This window comes from Rhea americana, unplaced genomic scaffold (genome assembly GCF_003343005.1).
Source record: "Rhea americana isolate MKP2758 unplaced genomic scaffold, rheAme1 scaffold_284, whole genome shotgun sequence".
NCBI classification, from domain to species: Eukaryota; Metazoa; Chordata; class Aves; order Rheiformes; family Rheidae; genus Rhea; species Rhea americana.
Window position 1 is genome coordinate 780 of NW_028186406.1, and position 23,472 is coordinate 24,251.

General features: G+C 44.0%; 1 protein-coding gene across 2 annotated transcripts in view; it reads right to left on the minus strand.

Moving 5' to 3' along the window:
* Positions 1-271: 271 nt before the first annotated feature.
* The window catches only part of LOC146593672 (putative E3 ubiquitin-protein ligase HERC3), a 52,168-nt gene continuing 28,967 nt past the window's right edge, over positions 272-23,472 (minus strand). Inside the window, exons 12-26 of one of the 2 annotated variants that reach the window (XM_085308823.1) lie at positions 21,477-21,588; positions 20,245-20,434; positions 18,322-18,485; positions 17,623-17,736; positions 16,308-16,331; positions 16,130-16,219; positions 14,232-14,402; positions 13,367-13,510; positions 11,808-11,974; positions 10,547-10,613; positions 8,661-8,743; positions 5,091-5,274; positions 4,238-4,340; positions 1,092-2,310; positions 272-992 (exon numbers count right to left, since the gene is read on the minus strand). In XM_085308823.1, coding sequence (XP_085164949.1) covers positions 2,102-2,310; positions 4,238-4,340; positions 5,091-5,274; positions 8,661-8,743; positions 10,547-10,613; positions 11,808-11,974; positions 13,367-13,510; positions 14,232-14,402; positions 16,130-16,219; positions 16,308-16,331; positions 17,623-17,736; positions 18,322-18,485; positions 20,245-20,434; positions 21,477-21,588 — 1,822 coding nt within the window. In that variant the 3' untranslated portion in view covers positions 272-992; positions 1,092-2,101. Of the gene's footprint in view, positions 993-1,091; positions 2,311-4,237; positions 4,341-5,090; positions 5,275-7,230; positions 7,834-8,660; positions 8,744-10,546; positions 10,614-11,807; positions 11,975-13,366; positions 13,511-14,231; positions 14,403-16,129; positions 16,220-16,307; positions 16,332-17,622; positions 17,737-18,321; positions 18,486-20,244; positions 20,435-21,476; positions 21,589-23,472 lie in introns of those variants that run through there. The other variant, XM_085308822.1, reaches the window with a different exon arrangement.

Consider the following 23,472-nt stretch of genomic DNA (forward strand, 5'->3'; position numbering starts at 1 on the left):
CATGCAGGACACCCGGGCGCTGACCAGTGCGACAGCCCTAACGCAGGGGCAGGAGCCACAAGCAGGCAGGTCCCAGGCAGGGTGCCAGGGCCCTCAGCTGCACCCTGGGGACCAGGAGCCACAAGCAGGCAGGTCCCAGGCAGGGTGCCAGGGCCCTCAGCTGCACCCTGGGGACCAGCTGGGCAGGCAGAGGAACCGAACCCTGTGCCTGGCACTGCTCAGACCTCACTGCAGCCCCTCCTTCACCGCCAACACAAAGGTAGCCRTGCTGTCTCAATCAAACACCAAATTTATTGCATAATACTGAACTATGTACACACACATAGAAAATAAACAATTTGATATAATTGTGTATTTGTCCTTAATGCTGCATTGTAAAGAGGCTGAAGGGCTCTCAGTGTAGCCACCAACTTTTCTTAAAAAAAAAAACCCAGAAGCTGAAAACCTTTTGTTACGAGGTGCAAAGTGCAATATTATATATTGAACATGGTGCATAAATACTGTACGTCCTAATAACAAGTCAGTCCATTCCAAACCCACCTTAGGCTTAAGGTGAGATTGACATCAAGACCTGAAGGGGGCTCATTCAAACATCAMTGAAGGGGGGGATGGGGTTGGGGTGAAGAAGATGAAGCTCCCATCTTACAGGAGATATGATATGTAGTTCATGCTTTTGCCTGCTCAGCTCTTAACATACATTTCCAATCATTTCATTCACATCACTGATTGTCCTTTAGGTGCCCCCAGCACTGGGCAAAATAGCTGACAAGTGAAAGGGGGCTTCTCTCAAACAGCTTAAACCTCAGAAAATAATCCCAACTGCAAACATAAAACCAATCATCTCTAAAGAGTGGGTTAATGCATGAACATAGGTTTCATGCTTATTTGTTTTTTTCTGAGATCGTGACATCATGACATGACATCTGAGATCATTTCCTCATGAGATCAGAGGGCTTGCAAACACACACACACACACACACACGACCACACGACTTCTGGGAACAGGCAGCAGTAGTCAAAGCAGCCACCTCACCTTGAACTGGAACAAGGTGTCTGTTCAGCTGGAGAAACAGGGCCCAGCTAGGCCACACACACACACACACACGACCACACGACTTCTGGGAACAGGCAGCAGTAGTCAAAGCAGCCACCTCACCTTGAACTGGAACAAGGTGTCTGTTCAGCTGGAGAAACAGGGCCCAGCTAGGCCCACTCCGTCTATCTTGCAGACTTACTTACTTACCAACACAGAAACGCAATACGAGCGAGATGCAATTTGAGAAACCCATCATTATAGGTACGGTTTGTTCTTCCAAAAGTCTGAACGCAACCACCGCTTCAGAGGAGTCGGAGGCTTTTTTTTTAAGACGACGACATCGCTTGGGAACAAAATTTGAGACGAAAGACGACAAACAAACTGACTCCCCCCAAGCCACTGTACTCACCGTGAGACAGCCTGATGCAAGGTGGCAGAGCTTGTACCATAACTAATACACTGTACTGGGAAGTCATGAACAACATCCCAGCCCAGCACCCGCCTGCCCAGACCAAGGGGCAGAGGGGCCATACCCACTTACTTACTTAAAGCAAGCAAGAACCAGCTTGCATTAATAAGGAAGGAAAAAAAAAAAAGGGGAGGGAAAAAAAAATCACAGCGTTTCAAGATGATGATCACTCTCTCATCCTGAATTTCCACCATAGCCTAAAATGCAAAAAGAACATCAAAATATTTAAACAACTGGACTAAAAGGAGAGGTAAGTCTGTGTGTGCATGGGCAGTAAAAGCAAACTACGAGGAGTTGCTAGGAGGGCAGTGGTGCAGAGCGAAAGGGAAACAAAAAAAAAAAAAAAACACCCCACTGAACTGATTTCCTTCAATGGATTRGAAAAAAAAAAAAAAAAGTCTAAGCAACAGTCTCTCCCTGCTGAAATCCCAGAAAATGCAGACAGCATCAGGTTGAGACACTGCATCATCTGTATCTATTATTACTACTAATTATATTATTCCCCAAAATTTTCTGATCCATTCCCTTACAAAAATAAAGCCAACTCCACTCTGTGTTTCCTCTGTACCCAAGTGTCAGTGTCTCTTCCCTACTGGTCAAGCTAAGCTAAAGCCCTCATAGTGATCGATGGCTTGGATGAGCCGGGCGCTGAGGATCTCCTTGCTGCTGTACTTGGGCAGGTCCAGGAGGTTGTAGCAGGTGTGAGCCACGGGCAGGTACTGCTCGCCGCTGGCGGTGGACTGGATGACGATGCGCAGGCTCGACATGCCGTAGATGGGGATGCGGTCGCTGCCCGTCAGGAACACTGGGGAAAGCAGAGCGAAGGCAGGGCGGTTAGGGCGGGCGCGCTGCCTCCCGGGGCAGACCCCCTCGCTGCACGGGCGACGGCCTCAGCGCGCACGTTCTGGCCAGTCTGTCCAGCTTGAGCTCGCAGGACAACTGGCTTTCTGCTCATTTATTTGGGAAGAAAGTCTAACTGGGAACACGTGCGCCTCTTCAGTGGTCGTCCACCAGCGTGTCTGTTGTTAAAGGCGGCAACTCGCCCCAGGGCGGAGCGCTGCGCTGCCGGGCAGCGCACAGCCCTGGCGACCACAAATGACTCCCGCGCTGCCCTGACCCTCCTCCAGAGAGGTCTGGTCCTGAACGTGCTCAGCTCCTCCCCGTCCGCCTCGTGTTAGAAGGAAGGGTCACGAGCCACTGCTAGGCCCGTGGTTCAGCATACGCGTCTCCAACGCCATACGTTATTGTTTTGCGAGGGCAATAAAAATTGGTTTTACCCTACAGCCTTTTCCAAAGCGGCATCTTCCCTGAAGCAACGTGCTGATACCAAAGACAGCTGCAGGCAGGGGAGCTGCCCCAGCAAAAATCTGGCCGTGCATTACTGGGTTTGTTCCAAGCAACCGGCTGCACTAAGAGGACAGCGACTACTCTGCGTCTGCGCCTACTTCCTGGCCAAGTAATGGGACGGTGACCCCCCAGCGCAGCCGAACTGCCGGCTCAGCTCTCCCACTGCAGTAGCTGCGGTCTCGGAAGAACAGCCCCATCTGAACAGCTGCCTGGCAAAAGGCCTGCCCCTTGCATGGACCTCACTGCAGTGGGGGACAGACAGACGTGCAGCTCCCGGGTCGGCCAGGGCAGCAGGGACACCTGAGCGCGCTGACGTGACCGTGCCCTGCAGCACCACAGTGACTCCTGAGACCAAGGTGGGGGGCAAATGCCAGGGAGTCTATTTTTAAGCAGAGCGCAAGATCCTACGTCCTACCCCGCTGCTTCTCGCAGGAGGCTGACGAGAAGGCAGGGCTTTTTCAGGCCTTCAAAGGACACACGCTAGTTTTCCAAAACAAAGTCCCAAGGCCAGGCACCCAGCCTGGGCGACTCCTCAGCTCTTTTTCCACCAGCCCCAAAGCTGGCTGCTGCCCCCAAGAAAACATCTCTCCTCTGTCCACAGGTTCAGACAGACACAGACGCTTTTCGGTGGCGGATCGGAGAGCTGGGACAAGGGCTGTTCTCTAAGACTGGCGGGGGTAAACAAACAGGAAAGAACTCTGCAAGGGTCAGTTTAAGGAGTAAAAATAAGTTCTGAGGACTGAACAATTGATTAACCATCTCTTCTTGGAGATGAGTTCATCTAGAATATTTAGAACTGAATAATCTGTCAACACTATCAAGAGAAAAGTGCTTTCCTCAGCACGCCTCCGTCTGTGTGGTTGGAACCAACTGTTTCCAAACAGATACAGATTAGCGGGTACAAGAACAGGGAACAAAACCAGGCCAAAACAAAGATGATTAACCTTTCCCAGGTTAATGCCATCCCCAAGGGAACTAAAGTTGTCAGCTGCAGCAACAAACTCCAAGCATCTGCCCTTAAAACCACGTATGTCTACTCCCCTCTCGTTTTGTCCCCGGGTAAAGTGAACCCTCCGGCAGCTCAGCTCTGTGGGCGGCTGGGACGCTCCAAGTCCAGCGCAGCCACACACCGCGTCCAGGCGCCCTGCTGAAGGCAGGGCACACCCTACCCTCCCTGAGGCCATTTCTCCGGGGGCTTCCTCGCCTGCTCAGCACAGCACCCACCGTGCTAGCACGGTGACACCAGCGGGACAGCAGCCATCTGTTACCTGCTCACTCCAACGCGCGGCCCCACTTCCCTGCTACGTGAAGCACGAGCTTCTCCACTTGTCACCCTGCAACTTTCCCATTTCAAGAGATAGCCTGCATCACTGCAAGATACTTACAGAGAAATTTCTTCTTCTTTTCCAAGGGAAATGCATGAAAGGTTTCCCAAAACATCCTCACGGTTGGGTGTGTTGCACTGTAGTCTCCTTTATAGACAGCACTCTGTTAAAACCAAAAAGTCACATCATTTCACCTGGTACTAGAAAGCAGAGACTAAGCAGAAACCAGAACTGATCTCTCCTGGTATCTGATGTCAGATCCACACATGACAGTCACAAAACAGAGCACGGGATGCGTCACGGGCAATAGAACAGCTCACAGAGCCGGAGAAGGGCTCTCGTAGCAACCCGCAGAAGGAAGGTGCTTCGCTTCCAGCTATTTCACTAATTAACAAGTGTGATGAGGAATCCTGAGGGGCCTGCTCACAGGCTGGACTCACGGACAGGATCACACATTCTGCATTGCAAAGTCAACTCCACGGCTAGGGTAGGGCAAGTAATGAGCTACACATTTTTGAGAGGATACAACTCTTGCCCTGCATCCACGTTCCCCTTTGAGCCCTTGGCACCCTACTTTTTCCTCTCGTGCACTGGCATGAGTTTTACTCTGGGTAAAGACCCCGATATTGTCTCGTCTCTTCAGTCTCAGGCTTCATCCCTAAACAGGGCAGACTGAAAGCTGCCTTTCCTGTCTTTTCCTGTCCCTACTTCTCTCCATGAGCTTTATGAGTAGCAGGAGAGCCCAGTAGGCCAGAAGCTTTCATACGAGTGTTGGTAGGGTGTACAAGGAATATAGAAAAAGACATCTGTGGTTTATCACATCTTGTTGTTCCAGGCTAGCGCCATCTCACCCAACTGCCCCATCCTAGTACTTGTTAAGAAGAAGAAACGTAAGGCAAGAGGGAAGGTTTACCTCCTCCAGTTCCTCCCAGTTGTAGTTACTGTTTCCAACTATCATGGCCCTTAGCTCTGTGGGCTGGAAGAGTTCCAGGACCTTTCCACCGCACACTTTCAGGAAGCCAGTGGAAAAGGCCGTGTACCACTCATCGATGGAGAGGTTGAAGATGTAATTCACATAGGCTTCAACAAATTCTTCCCTAGCGCATTGAGAGAGAGCAGGTAAAGGAAAGCACTTTTATTCATATGGCTGAGCATTGGCACAGCTAGTCTTCCTACAGAGCAATTGCAGGCCAGAAGCATATTTGACAGGGATTAAAGAGGAAATCTCCTAAGTATTCAAAATAAAATAACCAAACAGTTCAGCAGGCCAGAATTAAATGTTTCTGGCTATAATGCATCTTGCATACATCAGTCTCCAGCAGGTTCACCCCACTGCCTTCCTTCCACCAGCTGAGTCACTGTAATACTGACAAAGAATTAGGCAACAAGTATCGCCACGCGTCTATTTAACGCTTGGCAACGGCAGCGCGGGAGGTTCCCGGCAGCCCAGGCTGTGCATTACCGATACACCCGCAGAGCGGCCTCCTATCCAGTTGCCGACAGGGCCAGGAGTGACTCCAAGCTCTGGGGAGCTGTCAGGAACAGAGCTTTTTTCTCCATGGAGCCCACGCCCCCACTGAGAGTGTGTAAAGTAAATATCAGGATTCAGTCACCAGAGGAACACATCCACCCTCTGTCTCAGCTCTTGCAACCCTACGTTTAGGACGTGCAAGAAATAACCTATGGCTATTCTCAGCCCACAGGCGCCGGGGGTTACTCAGCACAGGGCTGCCCGCCCATCTGCGACAACAGCCTCCAACTGCCGGATGCCACAAGCCAGCACGCCACCAGGCAGCAGGAGCCAGACCAGACAGATGGTGCCCAGAAGACAGCCAGGTCCAAAACCAAGAGCTTCATAAAACCCTGGTTAGGTACCCTGTGATTTTTAGGGGCAGCTGCCTCACTCCTCACTGAGAGTCCTGCCAGGTGTTCAATGCTTTTGAAACTAAAGCAGTAGGTTACAGGCAAGACTGAGGAAGTCCTGGTCTGAAACTGCAGGGCCGATTCCTTCCCTCCTGCCCCCGATGGGAAATGCACCAAGAAAGTAGGTTAATTCTCAAGGAATTCCCCTCGCTACAGAGCAAGGAAATTACCCTCAGAAAGCTACGGAGACAGAAACCACCTCTTCACCTTCGAACTCTGGCTAAACAAATCCAGGACTCGCGCTGATCGGCATTTGGAGTACGTGACAAAGAGAATGACTTCTCTCAGAATGACAACCCTGTTTTGCTTCAAAGGTTCCTAAGAACAGCACTAAGATAAAAACAATGTCCTGTAATCATTGCCAGAAACTTGTGGCAGGCCTCAACCAAACTCTCATCTCTGGATTTTGTTAGGAAGTTAAGCATCTTTAATACTCTCTCCCATTCCTTTTCTTACAGTATCGTAACTTGAGTGCAAGACTAGAATTTTATTGGTGCAATGACTTAAAGCACGTCCCCTTTGTTTACACCTGACAATAAAGCATCAGCCTGCGTAATGTGGCAAACAGACATGAAACTAGCCTGTGTAGGTTGAGCAGTCATTTTTGCCTGACATTTGAGAGCAGCTCACACTTGCAATCAAAAGGTAAGCAGGTCAGGAAAAAAACGCAGAGCGCAGTATCTCAGTCTCTAGCTGAGGAGGTCACAATCAAAAGTAATATTTTGACCGTTGGGTAGAGGAACTCTCACAGCATATGCTGTGTAAAAGCAGCAAGGGATGGGTGAGAAACCTTAAAACAAAAATAAAGATGTAGACTGACAAATATGAAAACTTGGAATAAGAAGCCATATAGTAAAGAGGGATTTACTGTCCAGTGCTTTTGTTCTATTGCCTTTTTCCCGGTAGTGACCTGAGCGTACGGGAAATTCAAGCCGATTGAGCGCTTAATACCTCCCCGACTGTTACGGTCACACACCCTCTATCAAGAACATTTTCTCTTGCAACACCCAGTAGGGACTCTAAAGGAAAAAGGGAAAATGCAGGCATTTCCTACTTGGCATTTCTCAGTGAGGGCAACACTGAATTTTTCAGTACCTGGTGAACCTTCTTCTTCAAGTAGGAAGGGCAGCGCCCAGGAACGTGCAGGCAGCACACTACCGAGGCCAAGAGGGCAGCAAATTGATCCCCTGACCTCTGAACACAGGGGTGGAGGAAGWCATTAAGCACTGCAAGGTGGACAAAGTGACAGCTGCGTCTAGACTCAGATTTAGAGGTTAGCTTGAGTTCAAAACTCGGGTCAAGACAAAGCAATTACATTCTGGAATGTCTTAATCCAGTGCAGCTGCAAACTAGCCTTTCTCCTCATAGGCTTGCTTCTCTTCTTGCCTATTCTAACTTAAAAGCTGCAGGAGCTAATATGGATGCTCTTCTCAAACATCTGCTCTGAGCTAAAATCTGTGTTCCTTCCCCTAAGCTTATCTGGCACACAGTAGAAAAACGGCCTTTTTCTTTAGAGTCAACATGGCCAACCTAAAAGCCTAAAGGAGACTATCACAGGCATTTTCATTTTTACCTCACTGTACCAAGTATAAGTCAAATTCTCTTCTATTTACCTGAAGCCCACCTTCTCTTTGCAGGGAGACAGACTTATACTGCTCCATCTCCACTTGGATTTTGCATGGAGGCAGCTATCTAGCTGTAAACACGCACCCTTTTGTGCAGTAGTGAAGTAGCTAAGAAGGTAATAGAAAATACTTTTGTTACAGCAATGGCTTTAGACACAATCTGAACCTTTTTAAATAATCAGATTAATAGGAAATGACTTCATCTCCAGGCTTGCCAGCAAGGTCTTCAGCAGCCCTAGTATAAGCCCCTAACTATGCTGCTGACTAATCGCTAGATCACACTGTTTTGCCAGCAGAGAAAGAATTTGAATGCCGATTCAAGTAAGAAAGGCATTTGTAGAAATCCAATTACAAGATTATGAGAAGAAAACAGTTTAGCAGCTGGAAAAAAAGGTGGGGGAAAATGGTGGCTCTGCTGGTAATAACTCTCAGGGAGTCAGTCAAATGGAAAGGAGTCTATTTATGTACAACAGTGCCTTGCAGCTCTAATCAGGGATGGTGGTCCTCTCTACCAGACATGCACAAGGGAATGTGCTTCCCGCTTCTGAATTAATAGTCTAAACAAGTTTACTAGTCTGTGTTGTTTTTTGGTCATGTACAGTTCCTGTAAACACAATAAGGGAGATTAACTTTCAAGGGCCCACATCATTCTGCAATCTCTATTTACCCTGTGTAAACTGTGCTAAAGGGTGCATGTGAAGGTCTTTTACAGGGAAGGTATGTATCCAAAATGGTATAGGACTTTTTCCAAAGATGCTAAAAACCTTGTTTATGTAAGGCTCACAGATGCCTAACAATTTTGAATAACAGGTCCCAGAATTTGCTCACAATAATTTCTAATGCTCCTCCAAAATTTCGTCTCAGCCAAACTTTTTGTGGCATTGCATCTGACTCCACTTGAAACCTGAGTCTATCCCCCCATATGCCCCACTTACTTATTATCCTTTTGCACCAAAATTTTGTCTCCATCTTCAATCAGGTTCTTCTGCTCTGTCACACCATAGCTTTCCCTGCAGATCTATACAAAACAAGAAAACTAGTTTTATCAAAAGCACTTCCCAGGCCACAAGCCTGCAAAAAAATACAAGGTCCTCTTTCACAGTTGATTACTGGTATGTGAAGGGTGCAGTAGAGAGGCCTGAGAAAAGGGTATATGCAAAGCAATTTCTCTCTGCTGTAAATGCCCTGCCTGTTTCATCATTTGTTATCAGTTATATTTGCTGTACGACTTATTAAGCCTAAATGCAAACTTGGAAGTGAACAAAGTTACCCTTTCAAGTATTCTAAAATACCTGTTATGCCTGACAAAAKGTATTCTAGATGTTTAGGTATCAATTTCTTGTGGGGGGAAAAAAAAAGGGGAGGATTGATCACTTAAAAAAAAACCCACTATATTTAAGTAAGACCACATGCTCTGGCAACAAAAAGGACTCCATTTTTATAATGGAATGCCAGTATATTAATTCATCTCTTCTCAATATAAGACTGCATGACCACAGACAATTTGCTGCTTTTGCCTGGGCTAGAATGGCACCAACACAAGTGCATTCAGTACGCATACAATCGGTCACATGGAGAAAATGCAAAAGGGTCAATTTTCAAGTTGCCATGCACAAGAGAGTCACGGGTTTTGACAGGCATGGAGATCAATTATTTATTCATTTCAGAGTTCAGGAGATCATTTCAAGGCTTTAGCATATATGTCTGTATGTGTGTATGTATTATGTGACAGGAAGTGCAGAAAAGAGACCAAGAATGCCCTTTTAAATGAAAGGAGAATTTGGAGATGATTCTACCAGGTTACTTTAAAATAGTTTGTATTATTATCACTTTGATTATCGTTTCATTATCTCACTCTGAACTGCAGCTCTGACCTGCATGAGATATAGTCAGACTCAGGTCTGAATGACTCCAGACGCTAGTCTGATACAAGACACTATTTTATGTGCTGTCCTTTATTAAACAAGGCACGGGACAACATTCTCCCAGCTCAGCAAATATTTTCTCCACAGCACATAGCAGAGCTTTCTGGCACCTTGTTATTACCTCAGGCCAGCTCTAGACAGATAGCCATGAACCTAGACCAGGCCCGAGAGGAACCCATCACTCCAAGTCAGTTAGAGCATCAGGACTTTGAAACAAAGACGCTGTGTTTCTTTGCGAGATTCTACATGTTTGAATGTGATGAGGGACCTACCTAATATCTCAATGTACATAAAGAYTTGGCTCTTAATTTTGGGGAATCAACACTCCATTAAAGAAACTATTGTCTCTAGGCTACCAGCAAGAAACAAGTTCTTCTACAACCTCAGTAGCACAGGAATGCAACTACCTCATTTTGTATCCTAGCAAAAGGCTCCAGCATTTTGTTTTTAAGGAAGTCTGACCAAGCACATTCACTGCAACCTTTAAAGTTAAAAAAAAATATTAATATGACGACAGAAAGAAAAATTCTAAATTGTGTTAACATTTCAAGAATCAACTCAGTGATGTCAAAGCCTAACTTCCATTTCAAGGGGGACTTAGGAATCTACTTCTTACTGTCTTGTGGCTGAGAAGTCAGCCACCGGCACTTAAATCACGTGCCACAGTGACAACAATGCTATTTTGAACATCACCCAGCTTATCGACTTACTACCTGAGTTTTCATGGCCACAAACAAGAACAAGGGAGTTGCCAGCAAAGAATTTTAACATTTCTAAGATTTATGAGATACGTGCTACAGGCATACTTAGGAGTAAGCTACAATACGCGTGAATAAGTAGATGGGCTTCAAGTGTACCATAATAATCACCGCACTGACATGTTAAATATATCTTACTGTAAAATTTAAGCAGAACATCTCCTCCACATCTTCCCCAGGGTAATCTAAAAGCTGCTGAAGACTCCTACAAGAGAAGTAGGGAAAGAAGAGGAAAAAATCAGAGATTCAGAAAACCATACATTTAAAGGGGAAAGGAAAAATCAGCAAAAGTAAACATCATCATGAACATCATCATACATCTGGGTAATAGGATTACAAGAGAGAAACTCTGAGTCACTTGAAGGGGCAAGAAAGAAATACACCTCAAACGCRGAAACGTTTTGTTAGAAGCAGGATAAATGCCAGTCTACACAAATTATCAATACGATCCATACCTACCTCGTATAAGGATTCCCATTAATGATTCTGACCTCAGAATAGATTTAAATTTCAAGTTCTTAAGGGCTGCTAGACAGTATAAACACCACACAAAGGTCTGAGGAAACGAAGGAAGTAGCGGTGGTAGGAAGTTATATCTATATCCCCGTTATGTTCAAATTATTCTTCTCCTATTACTCTAAATTCTGCTGCTGTCTTCTTGGTGTTTTACTGCATTATTGTTAAACGCAGCTGCAGCTTTGTGCTGATAAATCAGACAGCAGCTCAGAGGAAAAAAGGAAACAGTAGTCAGACAATGTGACCTTAACCTCTCAGTGTCAGAGAGAGCAAAAGCCCCCACAAAATTACGCAGAAAATATTCAACACCCGGTTTAGAAAAAGCCATTCCTTTGCCCCATTCAAACTCCTTTCTAGCACAGGACCATGTCACAGTTACAGTGGTCCAAGTAGAGGACAACAGAGAAGGAGTTGCCTGAAGGGACACATACACCCCACGTAGCTCCTGTCCTGGGCTACGTCATGAGATGCACATCAGACCTGCTCACTAAGSCAAGCCTGGCCAGGGGGAAGAGGCTGAGGCTGCAGTCTGGGATCCTGCAGGCAATCACGCTGTGGAGTGCTAGGCCCCCATTCCCTGCTTTCTAAGGGGTCTAGTAGGTATCTTTTGGATATTCTGATACCTGTTTTGGGGAGGTCTGGAAAGTCACTGCAGGAGTTATARTCTGAGTACATAGATTTGACAGCCTGTGGGAGAGGAGATGGCTCCTGTGAAATTCCTCACATGCCTAAATACTTTCCTTGGATCACAGCCCGCAAATTAATCAGTCACTGAAAGGGATCAGGAGGTGGCTTACTGAACAGCTATTATCCAGTTTGGCATTTCTTGTTCCCAAATGGAAGGTTTCCATTTCCAGAAAGGCTGCCCTTTTGTTTTTCATACCTTCCTTCTGTAGGGGATAGCTCCTTCAAATCCTCTAGGCACGGCTTCACATTCAAGAGCTTTTTGTACAGAGCCAAGGGAAAGTGCAGGTCTACCACGGTGAAGTTGTATATTGCAAGACCGCATATGATGCCAATCAAATGAAACCAGTTGTGTTCTACAAAACACTTCAAAAACCATGCACAGAAATCCTGATGAGACACACTGTAACTGGTGCAGTGCACAGTACCCCTTATCCCCATGAGGTGATGGCACTAAGAAGCTGGCCCCTACTTTCTCAGCTGGGGTAAAAGCAAACTGTTCTCATCAGGTCCCAGTTTGGTCCTGAATTCCTTGATCCTGGCCTGCTTGACTGTAGCACAGGATTGAGGCTTCAGAAAACAAGACCTATTACCTTTGCAAGCCATGATTAGCTATAGAAACAGCTTCAAATAGCTACAGCTGCTTTCCATCTTTTCTGTCTTTTATTTCCTTATTATACTTTTCTGCTTTAGACATCAGTGAGGCTTCAACATTCGCATATTTTCTTGCGGTACACAGATGGCAACACTTCTGTCCCCTCCCCCCATCCTGTTTTCTATTAAAAACTTATGCATAACCATAGCGGTACCTAAGCAAATACAGGTAGGTGTTGGTACACTGGTCTTCATTCCTTCCCACATTTACTCTCACACTGAGATGTCAGTCACAACCAGTCTCCCTATATTTGTTAAATGTTGCAAGTAAACGATTCTAGTGTTTTCAGTGCTTACACTGTCATTATTCTTGGTGCCAAAAGACACTGCTATTTTTACATCATGAACACAAAGAGTAACTGCTCTGTAATACTGCTTACAAGTTACAAAAGGTACCATGTCATTTCCTCCTTTGTAGAATATAATTAATTCATTAAAAGAACCCCTACCAGGGCAGCTACATCTTAAGGGGAGACTGACAACATAGTTCTCCATCTTACTAGCAAGGAAGGGCAAGAAAAAAAGAACATAAACCATCACCTCCGGCATAATGCTATCTGACAGGCAAAGAACTTGCACTTCACACCCTTCCAAAACTAACCAGCTTCTGCTGCAAACCACGTTTCTTGCCTTTTTAGAGCTCCCTGACATAGAGCATTAACAAGTTTAGCCCCTGAAGGTGATAGTGATGCACAAATAAGTGGATTGATTGCAATTACATGAACAGCAGGGGAAGCACAGAACTCTAATGTCATTACAACTTAAACCTCTAGTCCTGTAAACCACCACATGATTATCACATTCATGATAATGAGAGTTCTATTAACCCCTCCATTATAAGCAACCATCTGATACTTAATACATGTTTTATTATGGGCTAAGAATAAAGAGAAAGAGCCAATTCCTTTACAGGCGTAATTATCACAGTTCTATTAAAGTTAATGGACCTATACTAATTTAGGCTGACTGGAAATAGAGCTCACATTGTGTCATGGGTGGAAAACGGGAGGAAAATCATTGCTTTCCCACAGCTGCCACTAACTCTCTTGTCACTCAAACAGAGTGTATTCATTCAAGTGGACTGTATACAGAGCAAGGACTCACCGTGTCTGAAAACCACAGCAGGTTTGACTCTGGGTAATAAGTGAACATGCCATAGATGGGGTTGAGGAGTTCCTTTAACAACAGGAGGAAGAATTCCTTTGTCACCCCTCCAGCATCAACAGCTTCCTCACCATCAAAGATGACCTGCAGGAGAAGTTGGTCAGCAACAAGAATGTAGAGATGAGACTACTGAGTGAATCAGATGTATTTGTAATCGAGAGTTATGCAAAGCAGTTCATTTGACATACCCAAATCCACCTCCACCTATGAGCCCGTTTCAGTGCTTTGTTTGCAGAGGGGGAAAGGGAATAGGAACTAGCAAATCTGGTATTTTGAAAAAATGTTTACCCTCTCATTTTTCTCATGTTGGATGGTAACTAAATCATAAACAGCTACTTGTCCTCTCTATAAAAGAAGCAGCAACACGACCGTTCTCTTCTACATGCAATTGTTACCACGGTAGCTTCTAGCAGCCATGAATTTTGTAGCAACTAAAACACATCCTATTGCGAGTGGCCTGCTTATGTAGAATGGCAAAAAAGACACTGCATCCTAACACAGAAATGTTTTTCTCTCTCCCCCTTATACAGTAGGCATGTCAGGAAAACTTCCCCAAAACAGAAAGCAAACTCTACGTGTTTTGTAAACTGCAAACTCTACGTGTTTTGTAAACTGACCATTGCCAAAAATTCCCAGGGGTCATGGAGGAAAAAGACTCAACCCTCTGTTGACTAGATGAAGCCCTGCTGTGTGTTCTAGACATGGAAGAGCCAACGTACACTGGTGAGGTGGCAACGTGAAGGGCAGAAGGGCTGCAAAAATGTCAGTTGGATGAGTAAGTGCTAAACAAATGGAGAAAACTTACTTTAAGAGGCTTTTTCAAATCAATGTCTGAATGAATGCTCAGCTCCCTCAAAGCATCACCAACCAAGTTACTCCTGCGGACATGAAGTACCAGGAAAGGGCTTCTGACCAGCAGAGGCTCCAGGGTGAGAAGCATGAACACATTCTGCAAGTTTGCACCGTTTATTGCCACCTGAAAACGAGAGGCATGAATTAAGAGCTGCTGTTCTGCTCCTTTCTTCTGAAAGGAAAACAGTTACCATRCGCCTGACAGTCCTTCCTTCCTTACTCTTTTGGTCTGTTTTTGCAGGAGTACAGGGGCTCTATGCCCACTCTGTACATGCATGTGTGGCTAATTTCCCTCCATTTCCCACATCCACACCTTTTGAGTCCACTGGCTTACTTCAACTGAATCTGAGACAAGTTATTAAATTCCCAAACACTGCGTGACATAAGGCAGATAGGTGGAAGAAAGACTTTCTTCATGTTCTTAACTGAGCAAAGAAATTCAGTGTGAAAACAACCCTGAAAAGATGCCAGAGAGTCCATGAGGCACAGGAGTATTACTAACATGCCAGGGGAGGAGCTGGTTGACAACTGCAACTTGCAAGGCACCAGGGAACCCACCCCACACAATCCAAAGTTCTCACTCCACAACAGAGAACCCATGTAAGGCACAAACTCTAGTCAAAGCTTTGACCACACATAGTGTTTGTTCTCACTCACAGATTCTAGTAAGTGACAAATGCACTCTGTATAATTCACTTACAATGTTAATTGACCATGAGACAGAAATCTTTTGGAAACCAGGCTTCCTTTGTTCCAGCACTCACAAAACTGCTYGTTTCTGTGGCCTCTTAGTGGCTGACTTCATTAAGATCTTGTCTCTCAAGACAACAAAACCTATGCCAGACCGCTGTCCTGCCAAGGCAAGGCAGATAACCTCCTCGCAGCAATACACTGCTCATACTCATGTTCCGGGGAGCTGGAAATACATGGGGGAGGGCTGCAAAAATAACAGCGTCAGAAGCCAATTCCAGGCTGTTGAGCGAGTGTGGGCCCAGCCTTCTCTTCCTTGCCAGGGACCATGTGTTATGGTGGCTACAGAAAACCTAAGAGATGGATCTCACATGAGACCAGCACCATGGCCATGAGTAACTGAGGACAGTGTTCCACTCAGAAGGAACACGGCAGTCATGGACCTTGCCAAACTCCTTTCTCAGAGGACCGGACTAGTTCCTGACCCGACCTGCACTGGATGCAGGACCAGTGACCACTCTCTGCCCCTGCACGAGCAATATCAGCTACCAGTGAGCTGTTTATACTGGCACAGAGGGTAGGCCGGTTGTCCTTGTCACAGCCTAGCTAGGACACAGCTTGGCTGCCACCTACAGGGTAAGGGCACAGAAGCCAATTAGCTGCTCTGACCCCATCTCTGGAGCATCCAGGTTCTGTGCCCTTCACTGCAGACAGATGTGTTAGCTGGTGACAAGTCACTGCTGGCAACCAGAAGTGGGGTCGTGAGCTGGACCTCAAAGCCTCAGTTTTTGACACATCCTCTGTGCCAGATAGAAACTTCAAAAAAGGAACCCACTTACCTGAAAGCCTGTCTGCTTTTCCAGCCTTACAGCTCCTTTAGTACAGACCTCCTCTTACTTCTACCCTTAGATGACCACAAACACACAGTATTCTGTTTAAGTTTCCACATCTGGCAGGCCGGATGTTACCAAGCTTACCGAAGCGAAAGAAACCAGGAGCTGCCCCTGCAGCATCCAGGGCAAAAGTTCTCCAGCTACTTTTTTCTCTCTTGTCACAGAAACAATGAAATGCAACACACTAACCCCCACTGAATCCTTTTGCAGGCACTGATGGGAAAGGTGGAAAAAATAGGACAGAAAAACCAGAAGAGAGAAAAGTTACCTGCATCTGTAGTTCAGCATCTGTCTGTAACATCTTGGTCTTAGCCTGAGCATCRAAGATGAAAGGATAAGAACAGAGTGTCACAGCATCCTGCAAGAAAGGCAGGCAGACTGGTTCCTAATTTGCAGTTTTGATAAGCACTTCTTCAAGGAAGAAACACAGAGAACAGTTTTCTTACCTGCATAATAGATGGTCTCACTTTCTGTGAAAGCAAAAAGGAAAAAATAAAAATCTTTCATTCTGTCAGTTGTGTCTTTTATTTTTCTTTTTTTTTTTTTAGGATGGACTAGTTCAAAGGCGACCCAAAGAAACCTTATCTGCTCTGGGACCAACAACCCAATTTTTTCTTCTTAAGGAGAAGCACAGGAAATTCCTTCTCAAGAAAATGCACAAGTTCTAATTCAAAACTTTTGCATCAAATATTACTAAGAGGACTAACTGGCACAGAGGCCTGCGTTAGCCTGCCATAGGTGAAATTTACTCTTCGAAGAAAAACAAGAATACCACCCCCAAGGCAGAGATCATGTGAAACAACAAGAGAGAAAGCAAGGCCACAACGTGAAAACTTAAGACCACTCCAGTAACACAACTTACTCCTCTTAATAGACATATTGATGCATTTTTATCTATTACTGTTACATAAAACTGAGTCAGTATTATATTGTTCCACTCACTGAAAGCAAGCACAGAGCAGCACTACTTATGTGATGGAAGGCAGGCACAGGGGGCACAGCACACATGACATTTACAAAGTCCATAAAAACACACACAAAAATTCTTGCTACAGTCAGGTTTTATTCTTGCAGCATCCCTTGATGGATATTTTTGATGTTTTCTCACATTTGGGATTTCTTTCCTTCCTATAATTAACTATTCTCATTGAGCTCCTACACAGCATTTTCCAGCCCTCAGTTTAGTCATCTCCATTCTTACAGATGAGAAAGTGAGGCATAAAAGAGGTGAAGGGTCTTACCCAAGATCACCCAGCAGGTTACTGGAAGAGCCAGGAATAGAACCCGCATCTCTTGAGTCTTGGTTCAGTCCCCTAGCCAGTACGCCACACTGCCTCCTCTTACAGAGCAACATTTTAAGATCACTGGCTACATTATTCACAATACCTGCCTAAACAGCAGAAGTAAAGGGTAAAAATTATAATTTTAGAATATAGGATTTGGCTCCTGAGGTGTTGATTACATTAAAAGGATCCAGCAACTGAATTAATCCCCTTGTGCAAGGATTGAATGGGACTCACATGAATAATCACAGAGATCATTACAAGCATTAGTTAAATACTGTTAGCTTTAGCTTTTTGAATGGTCTTATTTTAAGGCAACTTTTCAAGCTACTGAGTACCCAAATCTGAGAGAGCTTATATATAGATGCTCCTATACTGTATACATTACACTCTTAATAAGGATATTAAAAATGCAGATCTCTTAAGACTAGAGAGACAAACAGACAGCTATTTCATGACTACATATAAAGCCTCTTACCATTCCAGCCTGATGCAAGAACCACATGAGATAATCCTCCTGAATGTCCACCAAGTTGGAAATCTCAGGGATATAAAACTTATCATACTCTACATGTTTAACCTTCTGATTTACCTAGTGAGAAAGACAGGTTTTAAAAATATGGATGTATTCAGCACTTTTCTACAAACAAGCAGGCTTGTTCTCTTCAAAAAGGCTTCCCCTCACAGCTCAGATACAATCGAACACAGTGGCTTGCAACACTAAGCCTTAGAAAGCCTTACAAATAACTGAGGTGCCTTATATTTTCCTGGGAACTAATCGAGATAAGTAATGATGCAAAACATGGGCAAGAAAAACTTTTTTCCTACTGCTTCTTTTAGTTCTCCCTCCTCCTCAGAGTAAACAGCACCAAGGCAGTGGAAACAACGGATGATGAAACAGGTATTTGTGATGGAGCAACAGCACACAGTCTGGCGGCTCAGCAGTGGTGCTTTCTAAGGCAAACTTTTCCTAGTGCTTGAGACAGGACTGGACAGTCTTCAAACACCCTGAAGTCAGACAGAACAGCCACTAACATCTTCCTTCTTGTGGTGTCTCAGGGGGCAATGACACAGCTGTCAAACCGGAACTGTGGCCACTTTGCCCCTGCCAACTGGTGAAGGGCAGAGAAGAGACTGAGTCATCTGCAGCCAGCTAACACCCAGATTTCCCTCTTACCTTGTGGAGTTTCTCCAGAAGTCTGAGCGCAGCAGTAATGTAACTGCTGAACAGCACCGGGATCAACAGCGTCTTTCTTCCACTGAGGAGGTATACCACTGCCCCTTTATAGAGGTCCACTAGTCTCAGGAAATACCTCGGGCACACTTGAGACCACCAATTATCTGGGAAGGAGAGGAAAATCGATATAAATATTAAATTGAAGGCCACAGAGTATTCTAAATAAAGGAGTACAGCTGAAAACAGGGAAACATACTTAAGAATAATTTCAGAAAGCCTCCCTACTTCTATTCTAACTGCAGCAATMGGAAAGCAAGACAAGTCAGCTGCAGACACTAGAAGTCTCAAAGATCTTCCCTTCCSCTCTGATATAACCACCCCACTCACCATCCAGCCCCTACGCCAATCAGTGCTAGTGTCTGAATTCAAGATTTTTGCAAGATATTATGTTCTTGCAGAGAACCCACAACTTCCATCCATCACTCTAATCACTCTGACTCACTCTCAGTGAGAGGAAAACAGCTACATAGCCCAATCTTCATCAATACCACATACTTTTCTAGTGGATGTCAAGAGGGCATCCCTGGCACATCTGTGCTAAAGGTCTGAACTCCTCCTCTTTAAGAAGGCTGATTTCTTTCCTGTCAAGGACAATAAGCTTTGCCTCTATTCTGAAGGTCTGGACTCTGGTCTACTAGCATCTTTGCTAGACCTAATCAGCCTGCAAAGTAGAAGCAGGAGCTTGGGAAACCATCACATCTACCTGTTAGAAACAAACATGTATTCATTCCCTCAGGTGTCAGCACAATAGTAAACTCTGGCAGGCAGAAGGATGAGAATCCTTTACATTTCTATAGACTAACAATCACAGTGGACTAGAAACTCTAAGCAGAAGAGGCAAGCTGGTTCCAAACTCTCTATGAATACGAAAAAAAAAAAAACACACCACTAAATTTCACTGGAGCAACGCTCCTGGAGGCCTGAACACATTACATAGCATTATGTATGATACTATGAGAATTAGTCTAAGATAATCTTAAGCAACACAAAAAATAACAACACAAAAAATAACAAAAGTAACAGCTTAGCAAACATGCATAAACAACTGCAAGCAACATATGCTCTACTTAGCTTAAGCTAAGCTATCAGGAAATACTATGAGCAGAATTCAGAAGATTCTGGAGCAGGAGAAGAGCTGGAACCTTCTGATGAGAAAACGGTCAGTAGGTTTTTCTGTACCTTGTATAGGATAAGATAATTTTGTATAAGCAGCACATCTGCTAATTTACTTCATACAGAACAGTATATTTTAATGTGGGCAGTATCTGGTTAAATTTAAGAGAGTAAGATCTTAATCTCCACAATCTACAAAACCTATGTTCACACAGCAGCCTTAAAATTTCTTTGGAACTGAATCTCTGAATGTAGGCAGATTAGCTAAGGCTCTTCCCTACTAGCTGTTCTTTGAAGTGATATTTTATTTCTAAATTAAAATAATTCACCTGAATTTTATTTCTCATTTATTATCCACACTACCACATACTTTATACATTCTGTCTTACTGCAACTGATGAACTTTCCACATTTTACCTGTATGGCAAGTTCTTTATTTCCTCATATTTTAAACCTAAAATTCAAAGCACATTCAAAAAGCTTTTAATTGGGAACTTAGGTTGGGAGGTGAGGGTAGATTCCTTGAACGCTTTTGGTTCCCCCACTCCTTTTTGGAGGTGAATCCTTCCTAACAATACTGTATCACAAATAACACTCAATTATCACTGCAGCTGTGGTAACAAAACAAAAGGTTAAGTCAAAACAAAACATGACTGAAAAATCTCAAGCCAACACTTTGTGTCCCAGCAGGATGCTTTGAGCCATTTCAGGCACATCCTTCTCCAAGGGAGAAAATGAATTATCCCTTACCAAGAACTTTGCTGGGGTTGGTATCCAAGCGCAGAATAGCCATTGCTAGAGGAAGTGTTAATGTTATATAATACTTTGAGTCTTGGAAGAGTGGAAATTCAGGTAGAATCAAGTAGATCCTCATTGCCTCAACATCTGGTGGTGAGCTGGACAGCTGAGGAATCAAAAAGCTTTCAAAGCTCTTTAATATCTAGAAGGAAACAAGAAGGTATCTGAAAACAGGTGAAACTTTTTTTACTGGAGGCCCTCCATTGTAATAGTTGGAAGACCCTGTCAACACATTGTACATCCCTCACAGCCTGGGAAACACATAATTACAAGAGACTATAAAAAGGATCATATACTAGAACATCAACTTCAAAGAACAAAGCCATCCACTTTTAGCTTATGGCACACTACAGAAATTAACTGCCACTACATTTACCTTCACATACTGTAAGTGTTATTGTGCATCTTGTTTAGAACCAAATGATGAGGAATTATCAGCATTAAAGTCAAAAGAGTAACCGAGATTTTTAGCATCAAAGCCATATACTTAATAGCTAGAGCAATTTATTTACTCCGTAAGCTAATCTAACTCCATTACTTATTTCACAAGAACAGACTTCACTAAGAACGGCTACTACTCTGTGACTTTTGAAGTCTCAAAGTTCATGCTAGTGGTTCTACCCAGCACACATTCACGAACCATTTAAAATATCTTGGGCTAAGTCTTCAACTAGTTATCACTCTAATTCTACTGAAGCCATTATATCAGCTGAAGATCAAATGCACAGGAGAAGAAAATATCAATTCTAGTTAAAAAGATGGCAGTGAGAACATTAAAATTATAGTTAAAAAATGGCACAGAGAACAAACAATTGCATCTCACAGTTCTTGTACTCATAGGAGATATACCCTGAGTTAGTATAAACAGTGCTTGAGCTGGTATAAAATCATCAAATACTCAACATGCAAGAAATGAGCATATATTCATTGTTTACAAGATGCGGACTTAATTTCAGGAGCTATTTCAAGTATTCAATACCATAGGATAGAACTTTTTTTGAAAATAAGCTTTTGGGTCACATTCTTAGAATGTGGAAATTAGTTCAGGTTGATGAAGATGCAGTATCTAGCCTGCAAATATTAAATACAGCCTGCTACCCAAAAACCTACTGTTACTCCCATGTTACAGAGGGACGAAGTCCTTACTCTCCCTCTGAATATCCCAAAATCCAGAAGTGCAATACCTGGTCTAAGAGAATGGAGTGCTGAGAGTTCATCAGCTTCTCAAACAGCACTCTGGTGGAGTTCAAATCAATCCCTGGGATCTTCGGACTGGTCTTAAAATGTTCATCAATTCTTAAAAAAAAAAAAAAAAAAAATCACAGACAGCCTGGCATAAATTTAAGAAAGAATAAGTACTACCCTGTGTGTTGGCATGGCCTGAAAGCAAACAACAGAGAATGATGGCCAGGGAATTAATCAGTCTAGAAACAAAGTAGAACTTGGAATCTTTTTGCTAAACATAAGATGAACAATTCACCCTTCYGGACTCCTTCGGGCCTTGATGAGAGTTGAGATTCTTGTAGGTAAATATTTTATCAAATGCTTTGATTTCCCCAGCATACCTTACTAATCTAAAAGCCTGCCTGCACAGGTCTGATAGCTTAAAACCATACAAAAACCAAACCTACTATATGTATCAGGATTCTCTGTATTGCCTGATATACACACTATGTATTTAATAGAAAAGTCTGTTTATGCACACACCATAAGAAAGGGAGGGGTGATGCGCAAGAAGACACTGCCTGTTACACAAGGGAACATCAGATGAGGGACTTCAAAAAGAACAGTGAGACTTTCATCAACTCCATCCTCTTACTTTCTATCCCTAAAACTAAAGCAGGACCACAGCCAAACCACAATACAGTTGAGAGGCCTTTATTTGTAACAAAGATGTGCTGTCCTTTCCGCTAGTCTTGAAAGGATGCAGTTTACCCAGGATGCCTGTGTAAGTGAGATAACAAAGGCAAGCCTACTGAGGACAATAATCTGACAACTTGATCTAGTAATGCTAAAGTATCCTGCAATGCAGCAGGTAAGTTCCCATATCAGCATCTAGAGTGTGTTCAACACCTGTAACAGTAGCTCTCAGCACCACCACCTGCAGATATAACAGATCTGCAGATGACAGCAAAAAGAGAAAAAGGTCATTACTACAATTCCATTCAAGGATTTCCCAAGAGCCATGCCACAAGTCACCTTGTGTGCGCTGTATCAGACATCCCCTGAAGGAAAAGGCACCTACTAAACATCAGATGCAATTCTCAGTTTGCTGGTGTGGCTCTAATGATATGAGAAGCTAAACTTAGCCTCCTGTAGTAGRAGAGTTATTTCCATAACCACACAAGCGCCAGGCTGGAAATAGCTCCTCAGAGTCACACTGTAGTGCAGAAAGCTCCAGGCTATGATGTGCAGCAGCAGCACTGGAGCCTGCCCAGCTGCACCGGCACAGAAAAGCTGCTCTTCCATCTAATCCTGTATACCACAATGCCATACTGCAAATAGGCCTATATGGCATTAGGACGCTGAAAGGATGTACAAGGGTATTTCTACCAGGTGCCCTGTAACATTATGTTTCACATATAAAGATGCACGTTTAAATACAACCTCACCTCAGTGTATGGTGGCTTCAGATTTTATGCTTCATTTACTCACACTTCTTCTGTAAAAGTTAAACCCTGCACTAGCCAAGATATCATTAAGGTGGAAAGACAAGCACATCAGGGTGATCAAGTCATGCACTCCACTCATTTCCACAAAAGAAATGTGGGACTATCTACTGTGACTCAACAACATGAAAATCTCACAATGTGTTTTAAATCAACATGACACAACTCTCCTAGTGTGGTAACAYGATGCCTTCTCACAAGGTTGGAGAAGAAACCATTGCACTAGTGGTAAAAAGCAGGAATAATTAGTGAATTGTTTTCTTTTCAAGTTACTCTTGGAAAAAAATTAGTCAAAGATTACTCAAAGTAACTAGATTCTTCACCTAGCTACAGGTCATTATTCATCATATCACCATAAAAATTCCTCTTCATTTTATGCTGTTACCTCCCCCTCTATTTATAGACACAGCCATCACAATCCTTTCCAGCCCTCAGCCTTTCACCAAGCTATGCATATTACTTGCTCATCACCACCCATTGTTAGTTACACGCATTACATTTTACCAGTACA